Source organism: Staurois parvus, unplaced genomic scaffold (genome assembly GCF_062004578.1).
Source record: "Staurois parvus isolate SC_StPar_1 unplaced genomic scaffold, SC_StPar_1.0 ptg000287l, whole genome shotgun sequence".
In the NCBI taxonomy this organism is placed as follows: Eukaryota; Metazoa; Chordata; class Amphibia; order Anura; family Ranidae; genus Staurois; species Staurois parvus.
The window spans coordinates 25,063,932-25,078,841 of NW_028318083.1; the positions used below are offsets into that span (position 1 = coordinate 25,063,932).

At 40.4% G+C, this 14,910-nt stretch overlaps 1 protein-coding gene across 2 annotated transcripts in view; it reads left to right on the forward strand.

Annotated features, from left to right (window-relative positions):
* The window catches only part of SLC66A2 (solute carrier family 66 member 2), a 150,501-nt gene extending 137,487 nt beyond the window's left edge, over positions 1–13,014 (forward strand). For both annotated transcript variants that reach the window (XM_089682334.1, XM_089682336.1), the window contains one exon: positions 9,500–13,014. In XM_089682334.1, coding sequence (XP_089538460.1) covers positions 9,500–9,707 — 208 coding nt within the window. In that variant the 3' untranslated portion in view covers positions 9,708–13,014. The remainder of the gene's footprint in view (positions 1–9,499) is intronic.
* Positions 13,015–14,910: the final 1,896 nt, after the last annotated feature.

Genomic DNA, 14,910 nt, shown 5'->3' on the forward strand with positions numbered 1-14,910 from the left:
GACGGGGAGCTGCAATATGGTGGCTGTGATGTGAGAAGGGGGAGCTGTGATATGAGGGCTATGATGTGGGGGGGCGGGGCTGTGATAGGAAGGCCCTGTGACCAGGGCTGTGATTGAAAGGTGGCTGTGATGTGGGGGGTTGTGATTGCAAAGGGGACTGTGATGTGATGTATGCGGGGCTGTAATGTTGGGGTGGGCTGTGATGTGAGAGGAGCCTTTTATGAAAGGGTACTGTGATCTGAGATGGGGGGGGGGGGGGGATTGAGATGTCGGGGGCTGTGATGTGAACGAGGGAACTGAGGATACTGATGTAAAGTGGGCTGTGATGTGAAGGACCTGAGTCATAGTAAGAAAATGATAGGAACCAGACCTCCCTGCCAACCAGAGTTGTTGCTCTTGTGCACATTGCTGGATCGGGTTGGGCTCAGGTAAGTAAAAAGGGGGGGGGGGATGGGGGGGGGATTGTGCAGCACAGAACCTTAATCCATAGATGGCATTAGGGTGAAAAACCTTAAGGCTTTAGAACCACTTTAAATGGGAGAGAGCTATAACGATCAAACAGCTATTAAATATATGATATATATTGAGCCATAGATTGGTAAATGAGGAAAAATATCTTTGGGATTTGTGTGGAAGAAGTGATGTGTGAATCCTTCTATAAAGAAAAAAAAAAGGCAAAGCTGTAACTTAATTTTGGAGGACACTACATACACTGTTCTATCACTCCATCACTAACATGGAATTTACCACTTGCACCTATTGCTGTAATACTCATGAGTGACATTAGGCTTGTAGGCTTTTCATAGTCTTTGCTTTGTATTACTATAGTATATCTCCTTTATGGATCCCTTAAAGCTCTTTCTAATATCCTGTATGATCGATGATGTAAACGATAACTTTGAGCTATATTAAAGGGCACAGGCCAGACGCTAGAGCATAATTTCTCTTTTGTCCATCCAAAAATAAGTGTGTGTGTGTGTGGGGTTAAAGCCGAACTCAAGACATTAGAATAAAGACATCGTTCAGCAGAGAAGCCCCTGGAACATGTGCATTAAAAACTTCTATAAAATGAAATTGTAAAGCTGAAATAAAATCTTCTAACATTAGGTCACATGCTCTTGCTGCAAGCTAGGAGGATCCTTTGGCACAGTTGAGCCTAAAGTGAAGTGGGCTTAATGACTTAAGCAGGCCATAGACGTGGGGACAATCGGCCGTTTTTTTTTTCTTTTTCAAAAGTCGTAAATCGGTCGTTCAGACGGCCGACGCAGCCACTAATTAAAAAAAATAGTCGGCGGGTTTTAGTCCCGTCTACGGCCGTCAATTTATATAATAGCGATGTCCCTGCATAGAGACCCGCTATTATATTTGACAGAAGAAATAGGTTATGCAGAAGAAGAGAAACAACATTGTATCTATTTGTACTTGAATAGAAACATCTGTATCCGAAATGCATACAAATAGATACAATGTTGCACCTTTTTTTCTTTTCCGTCTTCTCCTGCAAAATCTATTTCATCTTCTCTTTTCTTCTATTCTTCTACTTGATATTCTATTTCTTCTTCTCGTGCAAAATCTATTTCTTCTATTCCTTCTTTTTCTTCATAGTCAATTTATTGTCAAATCTGCCAGAAGAACGGCCAATTTGACCATAAATTACCGCGAAAATCGGCTGATCTAACAAATCGTCCCAGGATTTTTCACCTTGGACGATTTTCAAAATCTCTTAAAATTAAGAAAAACGGGCAACATTTTTCCCCACTAACGGTATGAATATCGGCCGATATTTATTTATTTTTTTTTTTTTTCTTCCATCGGCCGATAATTAGGCAAGAAAATCGGAAATCTATGGCCGCTTTTAGTCCTTTAAAGACACAGGATCTAGCTTTTTTTTTTTTTTTTTTTTAAGTTAAAAGCTATAAACTTAACCATAAATGTAGTTCTAACATACTCTGCTTTAATAATAGTAAAAATATTTACAGTAACCATATCCTTTAGTTACTAACTCAACATTGCATATATTCCTCACACTAACGCCATGTGTTTGACACCATCTAAGATCCTTTACCCCGTTGGGATCTTAAAGTGATACCAAAGCTAAAAACTTTTTTTTACCTTAATGCATTCCTTGTATTAAGCTAAGAAAAAGTTTCCTATTCCTTTTTGTCCTCCCCCTTAATCAAATGCAGTGAGGGGGAAGTGTGTGGGGTAAGGGGTGCTAAGTCCCCCTGTGTGTCATTGGTGCTCTGAGCTGTGCTCGGCTTGCTATGGGGACACACGAAGAAGAGGAGGAGCCAAGATCTCCAGCAGGGGGACCTGAGAAGAGGAGGATTGGGTCCGCTTTGTGTAATACCGCTGAACAGAGCAGGTGAGTATAACATGTTTGTTTTAATTTTTTTAAAAATGACTTTAGTAATACCTTAAATCAATTATGGAAGTGTCTCTGATATTTTCTTGTGGTGCTGCTGCTAAAGTCTATTGGAACTTTCACCCAGAAAAGCACCAAGTTTTAGTCCTAATATATTGCAAATGTTGGCTGCGAGCAATAAAGTATGATGCAAGGCACAATCTTGAATTAAAGAATTGCAAAATTTTAATTACAGTGAAAAATTAAAAAAAATGGGTGCATTCAGTTTGTGGAAAAAGACTTCTTGGTGATGACTTAAAATGTTTAAAATATCCAAGGTCCGTATTAAAGCGGTAGTAAACTTCCTCCCCAAAAAACTTAATTTTTTCGCCACTAATCAACAATTTCAGTTTGTTTTTAATTGAATTACACAGATTATAGGTCACAGATTAGCCAAGTGGATGACCTGCCATCATTACAGGTCACCACCTAACGGTTCCAACACCAACTGAATTCTCTTCAAAAACAAGACGACATGGGGAACAGGCTTGGGCAATGTAAACTTAGATTTGTGGGCCTGCCTGAAGGCGCAGAGGGCTCAGACCCAGCCTCAGTCCTTGAAACTCTGCTCATCACCACCTTTGGTAGGCCAGCATTCTTGTCTAAACTCATATCCTTCTCCATAACCCTGTTTTTCTCCCCTCCAGTCTCTATGGCAAAAGAGAAGTTACCATTTACACATACCTCAAGAATCTCCCGGCTGGATGTCTATTGGTTTGTTTTTTTTTCTCCTTCCCTTTCCTCTCCCCCCTTCCAGCCGCTTCTACCCCTTCCACTGGACATCAAGCACTCTATGCCATCACATGCTTTTCAGCGAAGGTTCGCTCCCCTAGCCTTTAGAATACCATTGGGATTTGTACATCTTTTCTTTTTTGGGCTTTTTCTTTTTGCTACTTAAGAACTGTTTGCTTGGCCAGCCTGCACTTTGCCATGTGTAGTTGGGAAGCGCCTTCTCCAGTTTCTTTCCCGCTGGTCCAGAGTCTGTTTATTGGACTACATCTTGTTAGGTTTGATTTTAGTTATCAGTTGTTCTAGTTGCAAATGTGAGATGTGTCCATGAGGTAACCTGTACTATTGATGCTTCCCCATGTGGGGCCTATTTGCTATGTATACATATAGTTTCTTATATCTTTATTCTACAGCTATCATTTTGTATTTGTTGTTTTTTTTTTTTCTTTTTTTTTTTCTTTTTTTTGCTTATATTTATCTGAAATTGTATATGTACTACTTTGGTCTATGAGATGCTCTGCTTGTTATTTAGCTTGCTCCTGTCGATCTGCTTGCACATGTCCATTTCCTATATCCCATCATGGCCATCTTAAAGTTTTTGACTTGGAACATCCAAGGCATGTGGGCAAAATCTAAATGAACTGCCGTTTCATCCCACCTTAAGTCACAGCAGGCAAATGTTTCAGTCCTGGTTGATTGACTTATGTTACAGGCCATTTACGGCTAGCCCTTAAAAAACCTTGGGTTAGCTGGGCCTATCAGGCTCCTTACATCTCTAATTCCCAGGGAATCGCGCGATACTGGTTGCTAAGACTGCACAATTTCAACTCTTGACTCTGCAATTGGATCCTCAGGGCAGGTTCCTTTTTCTTTCTTTTCTCAATTAGGTTGAATTGTTGCTGTTGGCATATTATATTCCCCCTCCATTTCAATTTACAGTTTAGACTGAGGGTTTACCCTTTTATGGCCCAGTATCCTACCATGCCTTCTGTATGGCAGGGAGGTTTCAATACTGTGATCGATCTCCATCTTGACAAACTAGGTCCTGACCTGTCTGTCCCCACCCCATCTCACGTCATGAGATTTGGTAAACTTCTGACAGACTTTGAAATGGTAGATACCTGGCAAAATATGCACCCTATGATTAAGGCATTCTCCTACTTTTCTACCTCACATACCACCATATCCCTCATTGTTTTCATTTTAATTTCTAAGTCTTTAATGCACAGTCGTGTGGGCTTCAGTCCCCGAGTGCTGTCTGATCACTCCCCCTACTGGCTAACATTGAGGCTGCATGGGGGGGGGAGCTGGAGGATGAGGATTGAGATGAGGTGCCAGACCAATGCACAATGGTTTCCCCGAACCTCTTTTACCATCTCACTCATTTATATATTCTTCACAGGGCCTATTTTACTCCTATTCGTTTGTCGCACTTCAGTCCTCTTTGCCCCAGATGCAGAGAGGCCAGCTGCACCTTTTATCATTTACTATGGTCATTCAGGGCTGTTGGTCTCAGGTGGTTTGGTTTTCTCAAATGGCCATCCCGCTCACCCTTTTACCCCAAGAAATGCCTATTGGGCATTTTTTTTCCTGACCCAGCTAGTGATAAATTTCACCATATTTTCCTGAAAGAATCCCTACTGATGGCTAGAATGTTAATCACTTGCACTTGGCAAAGGGCAATACCACCAACTGTGCAAGATGGTGGCCGCAGTTAACATTCCGCTACCCTACAAGAAAGATATTTACATTCACAGAGGGTGTCCTGCTAAATATCATAAAATTATAAAAGCTATAGTAATATAATGGATATGGGCTAAAAGTGCACACTCTCAGGTTTAAGTTGAGGGTATGTACATCCAAATTGGAGGAAGGGTTTAGGAATTACAGCTCTTAAAAGTAGCCATCCCCCCTTTTTTCAAGGGACCAAAAGTAATTGGACAATTGAATTAAAAGCTGTTTCATGGCCAGGTGTTGGCTACTATTTCATTATTTCTTCATCAATTAAGCAGGTAAAGGGTCTGGAGTTGATTCGAAGTGTGGTATTTTGCATTTGGAATCTATTGCTGTGAACCTACATCATGCGTTCAAAGAAGTTGTCCATGCAAGTGAAACAGGCCATTGTAAGGCTTCAAAAACGAAACAAATCCATCAGAGAGATAGCAGCAACATTAGCAGTAGCCAAATCAACAGTTTGGTACATTCTGAGGAAAGACAAATGCACTGGTGAGCTCAGCAAAATAAAAAGGCATGGACGTCCACGGAAGACAACAGTGGTGGATGATTGCAGGATACACTCTATGGTACAGAAAAACCCATTCACAACATCCAGACAAGTGAAGGATACTCTCTAGGAGGTGGGCGTATCACTGTCAAAGTCTACAATCAAGAGAAGACTTCATGAGAGCAAATACAGAGGGTTCACCACAAGGTGCAAACCATTCATAAGCCTGAAGAATAGAGAAGCCAGATTAGACTTTGCCAGAAAACACCTAAAAAAAAAAAAAAAAAGCCAGACCAGTTCTGGAAAAGCATTCTTTGGACAGATGAAACAAAGATTAATCTGTACCAGAATGACGGGAAGAAAAAAGTGTGGAGAAGGCTTGGAACAGCTCATGACCTAAAGCACACGTCATCTGTAAAACATGGTGGAGGCAGTGTGATGGCATGGGCATGCATGGCTTCCAGTGGCACTGGGTCATTGGTGTTTATTGATGATATGACAGAAGCAGCCGGATGAATTCTGCAGTGTTTAACCACTTGCCTACCAGGCACTTATACCCCCTTATTTACCAGGCCAATTTTCAGCTTTCAGCGCTGCCGCACTTTGATTGACAATTGCGCGGTCATGCAACATTGTACCCATATGAAATTTTGATCATTTTTTTCTCACAAATAGAGCTTTCTTTTGGTGGTATTTAATCGCCACTGGGTGCTTTACTTTTTGCGCTATAAATAAAAAAGTTGCAAAAAATTTGAAAAAAAAAAAGTTTCTTTGTTTCTATTATAAAATTTTTCAAACAGGTAATTTTTCTCCTTCACTGATGTGCGTTGATGAGGCAGCACTAATGGGCACTGATAGGCGGCACTGATAGGCAGCACTAAAGGGCACTGATAGGCAGTACTAATGAGGTGGCACGGATAGGCGGCACTGATAGACAGCACTAATGAGGTGTCACGGATAGGCGGCACTAATATGCAGCACTGATAGGTGACACTGATGATGGGTACTGATAGATGGCACTGACTGGCGGCACTGACTGGCACAACCCCTGGGCACTGACTGGTGGCACTGACTGGCAGCACTGCTGGGCTGCACTGGTGGGTGGCACTGGTGGGCACAGGTGGGTGGCACTGGTGGGCACAGGTGGGTGGGCACAGGTGGGTGGCACTGCTGGGCACAGGTAGGTGGCACTTCTGGACACAGGTGTGTGACACTGCAGAGTGGCACAGGTGGGTGCACTGCTGGGCACAGGTGGGTGCACTGCTGGGCACAGGTGGGTGATCTGCTGGGCACAGGTGGGCGGAGTTAGTGGGCGCACTGCTGGGCACAGGTGGGCGGAACTTGCGGGTGGCACTGCTGGGCACCGATCATCAGGGCACTGATCATCAGTGCCCTGATGATCGGTGCCGATCCTCGCTCTGACAACTGCCGGTTCTCGGCAGTACTTTCCTCACGATCTGACAGCGTGAGGAAAGTGCAGCCCAGAACCGGCACTTGCATTTCCCTCTGATCAGCGTGTCATTGGACACCGCTGATCAGGTGGTAAAAGGCCGCTGTGATTGGCCTTTTACCACATCACGTGATCAGCTGTGTCCGTAGGACACAGCGATCACGGAGATCGCCAGGTGCGCGCCCCCTGGGGCGCGCAGGAGAGCGCGTTCTGGTGGGACGTCATATGACGTCCACCCAGAACTGGCCGGCCGCAGTGCAGCCGTCATTCGGCTATCTGCGGTCGGCTACTAGTTAAAGATATACTGTCAGCCCAGATTCAGCCAAATGCAGCAAACCTAATTTGAACTGTCTTCACAGTACAGATGGACAATGATCCAAAACACACTGCAAAAGCAACTCAGGAGCTTTTGAAGGAAAAGTGGAATAGTCTGCAATGGCTGAGTCAATCGCCTGATCTCAACCCAATTGAGCATGTGTTTCCCTTGCTAAAGGCAGAAAGACCCATAAACAAATAACTGAAGACAGCTGCAATTAGAGCCTGGCAAAGCATCAGAAAGGAGGAAACCCAGTGTTTGGTAATGTGCATGGGTTCCAGACTGCAGGCAGTCATTGCCATTAAGGGATTGTCAACAAAATATGAAAAATGAACATTTTATTTATGATTATATTCATTTGTCCAATGGAGGGACTGTGTATAAAAATGGTTGCAGTTCCTAAAATTTGTACTTGATATTTATGTTCAACCCCTTGAATTAAAGCTGAAAGTCTGCACTTGAAATTCATTTGGATTATTTCATTTTAATTTATTCTGGTGGCATACGAGCCAAATTTATGAAAATTGTGCCTGTGTCCAAATATATATGGACCTAACTGTATACTGCCTTACAAATTGAGTCAGGTTATACATGATGTATAATTCATTTATTCTTTTCGCTGTATTTGAGATGTACTCCTTCCTCTACAAGCTAGTATGGTTTCCTTATTTTAATATTTGAAATTGGAAGTACCCCATTGTACTGTACTGTACACTATGTTCTTCTCCCAATAAAGAATATGCCTATAAAAAAAAAAAAATTCTCCAATCTATACTTTTTTTTTTTTTTCTAATATGCTCACCAAGAATAAGTCAAATGTTAACCCGTAGCTCCTTACCATAGCTATTTAGAGTAAGTCACAGCCACTTATTGCCTTTAAGATCAGCTCTGGCGCAGGGTGGGCTCTGTGTACCCTAGGGCAATTTAGAGTGCAGCCAGTATATTAAGTGGCCCATTTGTTTGGAACTTTCTAATCCTAGAGTAACTTACAGGCATAAACCAGCAGAACCCCTGTGTGACAGCATTCTGGTAGATCGAATTGTAACCAATGTAACAGTTTTAACATTCACATGTAACACTGGCTGTTAGAGGTCCTGATCTCTGGAAGATGTGCCTTAAAATTCCAATCAGAAGACTGAGCCACCAATATTGCCTTTAGACTCCCTGCAGTTGATCGTTCCCCCATTACTAATTTACAATTCCATAATCTGGATGGTGTCTCTGTGTGGAGGTGGTCATCCTGCTAAAGGAGCAGGGCTTTGCTTCCTTAGGTCATAGCTATCCCTCTGATGACTGGTAATCTGCTGAGGGAACTTGGAATAATCGAACAGTAGGAGAAGCACAGATCTATATACTGAATGGAGCAGGGAGATGAATATGGTGCCAGTTCTTTTCACAGCAGTGACACCAGATCTCACTTCACAGTTCGTAAAACTGGCAGTCTAAGGCTCAGTGTCTTAAAGTGGTATTAAGGCTCTGTTCACACTTGTGCAACTTGCCATGCAACTTTGGACGCTAAAGTTGCATGACAAGTTATACCCCATGTTTTTCAATGAGAACTGTTCAAATATATGCAACTTCAAAGTTGCATCGACTTCAAAGTAGTTCATGCACTACTTTGGTACAACTTTCATGCAACTTGAGTGCGGTAGGCTGCAATGTAAACCCTCAAAAATCGGATGAAAGTTGCACCTAAATGTTATACATGCAACAGTTGTCCATCATCATTAATGAAAGCCAAAGCCGTATTCAAGTTGCACCCATCCAAAGTTGCAAAGTTGTTTAAATGTGAATGGAACCTAAAAATAAACATTTAATATATTGCAACTTACCAGTTCTTTTGTTTGAAGACCTAGACAAGGACACTGCATTTCAGGCAAGATCAGCAGGTATTTTCTGTACTTGCTAAAATTGTTCTTATCCTAAAAAGCCACCACAAGTACAGAAAGGATTACAATGCATTGACACAGCTTATATTTTTGTTTCATCATCATCATCATCATTATTATTATAATACAGGAATTATATAGCGCCAACAGTACACCGAAAACACAGCAACAATACAGTTCAATACAAGAGGGTTAGGAGGGCCCTGCTCCTTTGGAGTTTACAATCTAAGATGTTTTATTGCTTTTACTGTATAGGAACACTTCCATGTTCACATGGGGGGGGGGGGGCTTACAATGTATTCAGGATCTCTTCTCGGAAATGAAATCATTAGAATGTGATTACTAAATATTTTGTATACATTAGAAAATAACTAATAAATACACTGATAAAATAAAAAAATAATAAAAAAAGTTTGGAAATGATGTTTTGCTGCTTATATAATCAATTTGTGCATTTTCTAATTTATGTTTTATTTTTGTTTTTCAGCATCAAAATGGTTCTGATGTGGACCAGCGGAGACACATTTAAGACTGCATACTTTATTTTGAATCAAGCTCCTTTTCAGTTTACCATCTGTGGCCTCCTGCAGGTCATTGTAGACATTACAATCTTGCTGCAGGTGTATATGTACAGCAGATATCCTCAGAAGCCAGTATCGCACATAACACATGCAACCAGTGCCAAAGCTCTATGATGTGGACAACATGTACTGTGTAATCATGTGCTTCCCAGTCCTACAACTATTTCTGCACCAAGTACTGCATATTTGTAAAGCATGTATCCTGAAAGCACATTGGGGAAGATGCATAAAAAAATAGAGTGATGAAATGTGGAGAAAATGAAGCTCAGTTGCCCGTAGACATCGATCTAGTCCCAGCTTTGTTGCAGTGAGAAATTGGGAAAGAAATACGATTGGTTGTTATGTGCAACTTTTCCTCTTGAAAATTTGCTTGCTCTAATTTCATACAATGGCTTCATTTAGGCATGTTTAAAAAGACACAGGTTATAGTTTAGTAAACCTTATCGACCAATCAATCTGTTGCTCATCTGACTGCAGTAAATCTGATTGGCTGCTGTGAATGAATACACTTTGCACACTATCTTTGCTCTTTGCATGGCCTTATAAAGTAAGCGTGTTCACAGTTTTACCTTTCAGTGCTTTGTGCTGTTTTAAGGGGCTTATTTATAATGGTTAAAAATAGTTAGTAGCTTCTTTTTATCTCTATATTTTTCCTTTTTTTTAAAATCTATTTTACAGTTTTATCTTCTAAACGTATTAAGGAGTCCAGGTGGCTACGTCCATTCCTTAGTTCAGGGAACTTTTATATTACATCAATGTCTTTTTTTTTTTTTTTTTTTTTTTTTTTTTTTTTTTATATATATAGGGGCGGGGGGTTTCATATTTTCATCAAATTTGCCAAACTGACCTTCGAAGAAGAATTGGCACTGTTGTTTTAAGCTTTCAATTGCCACAATACATTTTTTTTTTTTTTTTTATAATTTCCTAGCCTGTTTGCTGCTTTTACAAATATCTAAGAAAATTATGTCAAAGACCAAAAACCAACAGACTATAAAGGTGCAAAGTTTGCAATTTCATTATAAACATGTTCTTAATTCTCACTGAAATGTTATTGCTATATCCTTAACCTGACCTGCATATGTAAATTTTGTGGGAGATTTCACTGCAAAAATGTATTCCTAATGTATGCCTGTCTGTACATTAGTTTAAGTATTCCTACACAGTGTTTTTCATAGGTATGAATTTGAGTCAATACGATCCACATACGTAGTAGGTCAGATATTTATATTGTCAGTGTTAATCTGTCAGATTGCTTTCTGCTTTCTTCTCTCTTCCAGGTAATTGCTGTGCAAGAAGCCTGGAACAATGTGCTATGCAATGTGTATCACATGAACGGGGCTTTGGGCTAATTTCTTTGCATTTTCATGACCGATTGGAATTTAGCCTTTCTGAATTAATCTGGGGTGATTGTCTTCAATTTAATATGTCTGATGCCAAATCAAAGTTTTAAAGCTACATTCCTACATAGGGAGTTCTCTCTTCTGCCCACGCCATATAATCTTATATTGAATGTACATTTCTTTGAACTGAAAAAATTGACAACATCCTGCCCTCCAAAGAGTTCTCTGCCCTAAGTTATGGTGTGCAGTTAAATTCTTTTTCATCTGACCTATGTGTGTTGATCGGGATTGCTCACATTTTTTCGAACCTGTATTTTTGCCATTTCATAGACAGTGTATACCCAAAGTAATCTTTGCGTGTTCATAGAAAATTACAAAACGTGTATAAAGCTGTGCTAATCTATGGAGCCCTGAGATATATTTTAATACTGGGGACCATTGACTGTACATTGGGGCAGCAGGTTGGTGGAAGAGCTTGACCTGGAGCCATTGCAGCTTGGCTTTGGAAGTTGGTACAGCTTACCTACACAGGTTAGATATTAAGGGAAGTTGCAGAATTCTAAGATTTCCTTAATTAAAGAAAATCTGAGCTGGGGAATGCACTGGGTTCAGGTATGTTCAAACAATACCCTGACTTCTCTCCCAGACCTATGGCCAAACCAGCTGCAGGTGCTTAAGGACCAACGGGATGCATCTCTCTCCTGAGTAGTATGCACTGTATAGGAAGAAAGGGCTGCACTACCACTACATACTTTTCAATAAAATGTTATTGTTCACTGAGCAATAATCTCTCAATTGACATACGATATTCCCTTGACACAGATTGCCCTAACGTAAATCTTAATTGTAGCGGGTCTAGAGTGAAACACGTCAGGGGAGGAGGCTGTGTCTGATGGGATATTACTACTCAGTTGACAATAAAGTTTTAATTAAAAAGTAGCAGCAGCGGTGTGGCCCATTTTGTATAAGCGTTTCAGGCATATCCAATTAACTTGCAATAAAATATGCCCAATTTGAATTGGTATATAAAACCATTTTCAGCTTCTCATATAAAAACACACTTCAATCCCTAAAACCACAAAAGAAACAAAAATATCTTGGACATCGAGCTTTTGCTCTATGTAGAACTGCACCTTGACCAGATTTTTATGATTCAAGCCCAAACTTTCCCTAGCCGTACTCCCCCATAACAAGTACAATATTCATTGGATTCTATTAAACTTGACCATATGTTATGCAATAAATGTTCATATATTCTCATGTTTAAATCTTTACCCTTCTAAGCGACCGTACGTGCGCTATTTTTGCTGCATGCTCACAGATCAGAAAATGGATAACACAGTACCTTTTACCTCATTAGATATTTATATAAGTTGTTTTCTTTGATACATGCAGCTCACTTTTATCACCGATGGGTACAAAGAAATGTCATATATAATGTATAATGAAAACACTGTGCCTCACCCTTTGCTACGTCTGGGCACAATGCTGTTGTGTCCAGTGGTAAAATGCCCATGAGCGTGTATCCACATAAGACTGTTTTGTGGTTACAGATGTAACATGAATGTTACTATATGACTTGTCCGCATAAAGACATTACTTGTAAAATGTTACTTATTTAAAGATGTTTTCTGCTCCAACAAGCAGGTTACAATCTACAATCCTTTTACAGTGAATATTACGTTGCTATATATGCATTGTGGTTGAAATGCCTTGCCAGACCACACAGATTGTATGTTCTCTGTGGGATACACAATCATAATAAAATGTTACCTTCTTCCTTTATCAAAATACACATTTTACCATGTTTGTTTTTAAATAAATGTAATAGAGAATGAATGGCAAACAATGAAAATGTATATATTTATGATTGCCAGCAGTAGGTCCTGCTGCTGATTGCTTTTATACTTAAAATGTGTTTCAGGGTTGTAGATACTTTTAGTACTGTTTAGCTTGAAGAGAATGTGTCAAAGAAAATCGAATATTTCAACATGAAATTGTAACTTGCAAATAAATTGTCATTTATATTTTACAATGGCAATAAAATATATACATGTCTTCTTTATAGTAATGTACACTAATATTGTGTTTTCCTCCTTTATTCTGAGTTGTATTTCATGCATATGTGTGCTGGCTATGCACAGTATTTGCCTGTCTGCGTGTCTTTTCCTAACAAAGCATGGCAAGATAGTATATGCAGGTATAAAATGTGTATATAGAATGTAATCCAGCAAAACCTGCATCTGTAAAGAAAAACTCCACAAATTTTTTGTTATTTGGGGGTTGTGATAGGCAACCCAAAATGATGGTCATGAATGAGTATCCTATGTTTATTAACCTCTTGCCCTCCTGAAGGTTTAACACCCCCCCGATCAGGCCATTTTTTGCATTATGCCGTTGCGTTACCTTACCTGACAGTTGCACTGTCATACAACGCTGCACCTAAATAAAATTTATGTCCTTTTTTTCCCATGAAAATGTGAACAATATTTTTTACTATTTGCTATTAACCTCCCTGGCGGTATTCCTGAGTGTAGCTCGGGGTAAAGTTTCAGTACCACAAGCGGTAACCCCGAGCTACACTCAGGAATACCTTGCAGTGCTGCTCCGGGATCTCTCGATCACTTACCTTGTCCTGCGCTCCCGCGATGTCCCTCCTGCAGTGTCCCCGGCAATGTAATCCGGCAGATGCCAGCATCTGTCATCTGGATTCCGTCCCCTGCGAGCGTCGGGACATACGGGGGATGGGACGGCGGGAAATTTGAAAGACAAAAAGTGACATTCACTAAAATCACATAGTAAAACATTACTGTATCAAACCATTTCACATACATTTTGTCCCTAGTGCTTTGTCCTGTGCCCTGACTGCATTTTTACTGTTCTTTCTGCCTGGAAACTGAAAAACGTTCATGGCATCCAAAAAGCGTCCCTTTAGGTCAAAAGCGATTTTAGACCAGCTAGAGAACAGCGATAGTAAATCAGAACTACTTACAGAATTGAGTGGTAATGATTCGTGGGGAAATTCGTCATCAGACACTGAAAACGATTTTGCGACTTTGCTCAGTGATGTGCGAACTTGGCGCTATATTTCAAATTTCAGTGTTTTTGGTTTGATTATATTATTGAATTAAATTCTTATTATAATGTATTATTTATTAAATTATAATTTATGATTTCATGTTTCAAATTTTATCCTACCGGGATGTTTACTAGGCTCTTGTTCGGACATATTTCAATGAGTTATTCCTAAAAATTACAGGCCTACAATAAAAAAAATACATATTTTCATGCAAAAACATGTACTGCTTTGAGCACAGAAATATGGACATAATCAGACCGCTAGGGAGGTTAAACATGTCCAGTAAAAAAATTTAAAAAAACCAAATTTCGTCATAAATTTAGGCCTAAAATGTATTTTGCTACATGTCTTTGCTAAAAAAAAAAAAAAAATCCCAGTACGTGTAAATTAATTGGTTTGTGTGAAAGTTCTAGAAATGGCGGTATAGATACTGTTTTTTTTTTTTCCACTAGTAATGGCGGCGATCAGTGACTTATAGCAGGATTGCGGCGGACATTTTGACACTGGGAGGAACTGACTTGGTGTCACTGACATCCCCAGTGACTCCCATACAGTGATCAGTGCTAAAACAAAAGCACTGACACTGTACTAATGGCACTGGGCAGGAAGGGGTTAACTTAATGGGTGATCTAAGGGTTAACTGTGTGCTGGGAGTGTTTTAATAGGGGGTGGTGGGTTGGAGCTTCACTGTAATCACACTGCTCTGGATGGCTGTGCTGTGCACAGCCATCCAGAGCAGTGTGTCCGAGCTGACAGGGAGGAGGACTGTTAGTAAACAAAACAGTCGTCCTCCCCATCGGAGATGTTCGGCAATCATCGGGCGCCAGTGGGTAATCACCAACCGGGACCCAGTGATTGACAGCCGTGGCCACAAATGGTGGCACGGGTAGGGCGTACG